The sequence below is a fragment of the Nestor notabilis genome, unplaced genomic scaffold (assembly GCF_000696875.1).
Source record: "Nestor notabilis isolate BGI_N333 unplaced genomic scaffold, ASM69687v1 scaffold17556, whole genome shotgun sequence".
In the NCBI taxonomy this organism is placed as follows: Eukaryota; Metazoa; Chordata; class Aves; order Psittaciformes; family Psittacidae; genus Nestor; species Nestor notabilis.
In genome coordinates, this window is record NW_009933497.1 from 1557 (window position 1) to 2789 (window position 1233).

A 1233-nucleotide genomic window follows, 5' to 3' on the forward strand; every position below is an offset into this window, starting at 1 on the left:
GGCCGCTCCCCCCAGCCACTAAGCCCTACTTGTACTTGGAGATCGGCATGGGGCGCTGGGTGCAGGGCACGAGGAGCGGGTGCGTGGGGAGGAAGGGGCTTAAGGGCTCTCCCTTGTGGCACCGTGAGAGGATCCTCTCCTCGGCATGCCCACGCTGGTGTGCTGTCAGCTCCTTCTTGTGGGCAAAGACAGAGCCGCACTCAGTGCAGGGGTAGACCCGCTCCACAGCGTGGGTGAGGTGGTGAGTCCGCAGGTTGCCCTTGTACTTGAAACTCTTCCCACACTCGAGGCAGGTAAAGGGCCGCTCGCCCGTGTGGATGCGCTTGTGCTTCATCAGCGTTGTCTTCAGGTTGAAGGTCTTGCCGCAGTCGGTGCAGGCGAAGGGGCGCTCGCCCGTGTGGATGCGCTGGTGGGTGATGAGGGTGCCCTTGCGGTTGAAGCTCTTGCCGCACTCAGTGCAGGTGAAGGGCTTCTCACCAGTGTGGATGCGCTGGTGCTTGATGAGCTCGCCGTTGTGGCTGAAGCTCTTGCCACAGTCGGTGCAGGCAAAGGGCCGCTCGCCTGTGTGGATGCGCTGGTGCCGTGTCAGGTCACCGTTGCGGCTGAAGCTCTTCCCACACTCAGAGCAGCCGAAGGGCCGGTCACCAACATGGATCTTCTGGTGGAGGATGAAGGTCTTCTTGGCGCAGAAGCCCTTGCCGCACTCAGCACAGATGAAGGGGCGCTCGCCGCGGTGGATCTTCTGGTGGGTGAGGAAGTTGGCCTTGCGGTTGAAGCTCTTGCCACAGTCGGAGCAGGAGAAGGGCTTCTCTCCTGTGTGGATGCGCTGGTGTAGGATGAAGGTCTGCTTGGAGCAGAAGCTCTTGCCACAGACGGTGCAGGAGAACGGCTTCTCTCCTGTGTGGATGCGCTGGTGCCGCATCAGGTCACCCTTCTGGCTGAAGCTCTTGCCGCAGACAGTGCAGGCAAAGGGCTTCTCCCCGGTGTGCACCCGTAGGTGGGTGACAAGGTTCCCCCGGTGCTGGAAGCTCTTCCCGCACTCACTGCAGGCAAAGGGACGCTCGGATACATGGCTGCAGGGTCGCCGTGCTGGCTCGGTGCCAGGGGCTGCGGCGCTGCCCATCCCACAGGCAGAGGGGGGGACCTGCTCAGTGCTGCTCACCGGCACCACCGGAGCTGTGCCCATCATCAGGCAGAGCCCCTGTGGCTTGGGGGTGACCCGTGGTTCCCCGG

The 1233-nt window shown here is 63.3% G+C and overlaps 1 protein-coding gene across 1 annotated transcript; it reads right to left on the reverse strand.

Moving 5' to 3' along the window:
• Positions 1-25: 25 nt before the first annotated feature.
• LOC104407592 (gastrula zinc finger protein XlCGF8.2DB-like) lies at positions 26-1123 on the reverse strand. Its single transcript, XM_010016915.1, has one exon. It carries the CDS (start codon positions 1121-1123, stop codon positions 26-28), a length of 1098 nt encoding a protein of 365 aa, XP_010015217.1.
• Positions 1124-1233: the final 110 nt, after the last annotated feature.

Excerpts from the sequence above, each read along its gene's own strand:
- LOC104407592 (XM_010016915.1), bottom strand. The coding sequence starts at position 1,123 with ATGGGCAGCGCCGCAGCCCCTGGCACCGAGCCAGCACGGCGACCCTGC.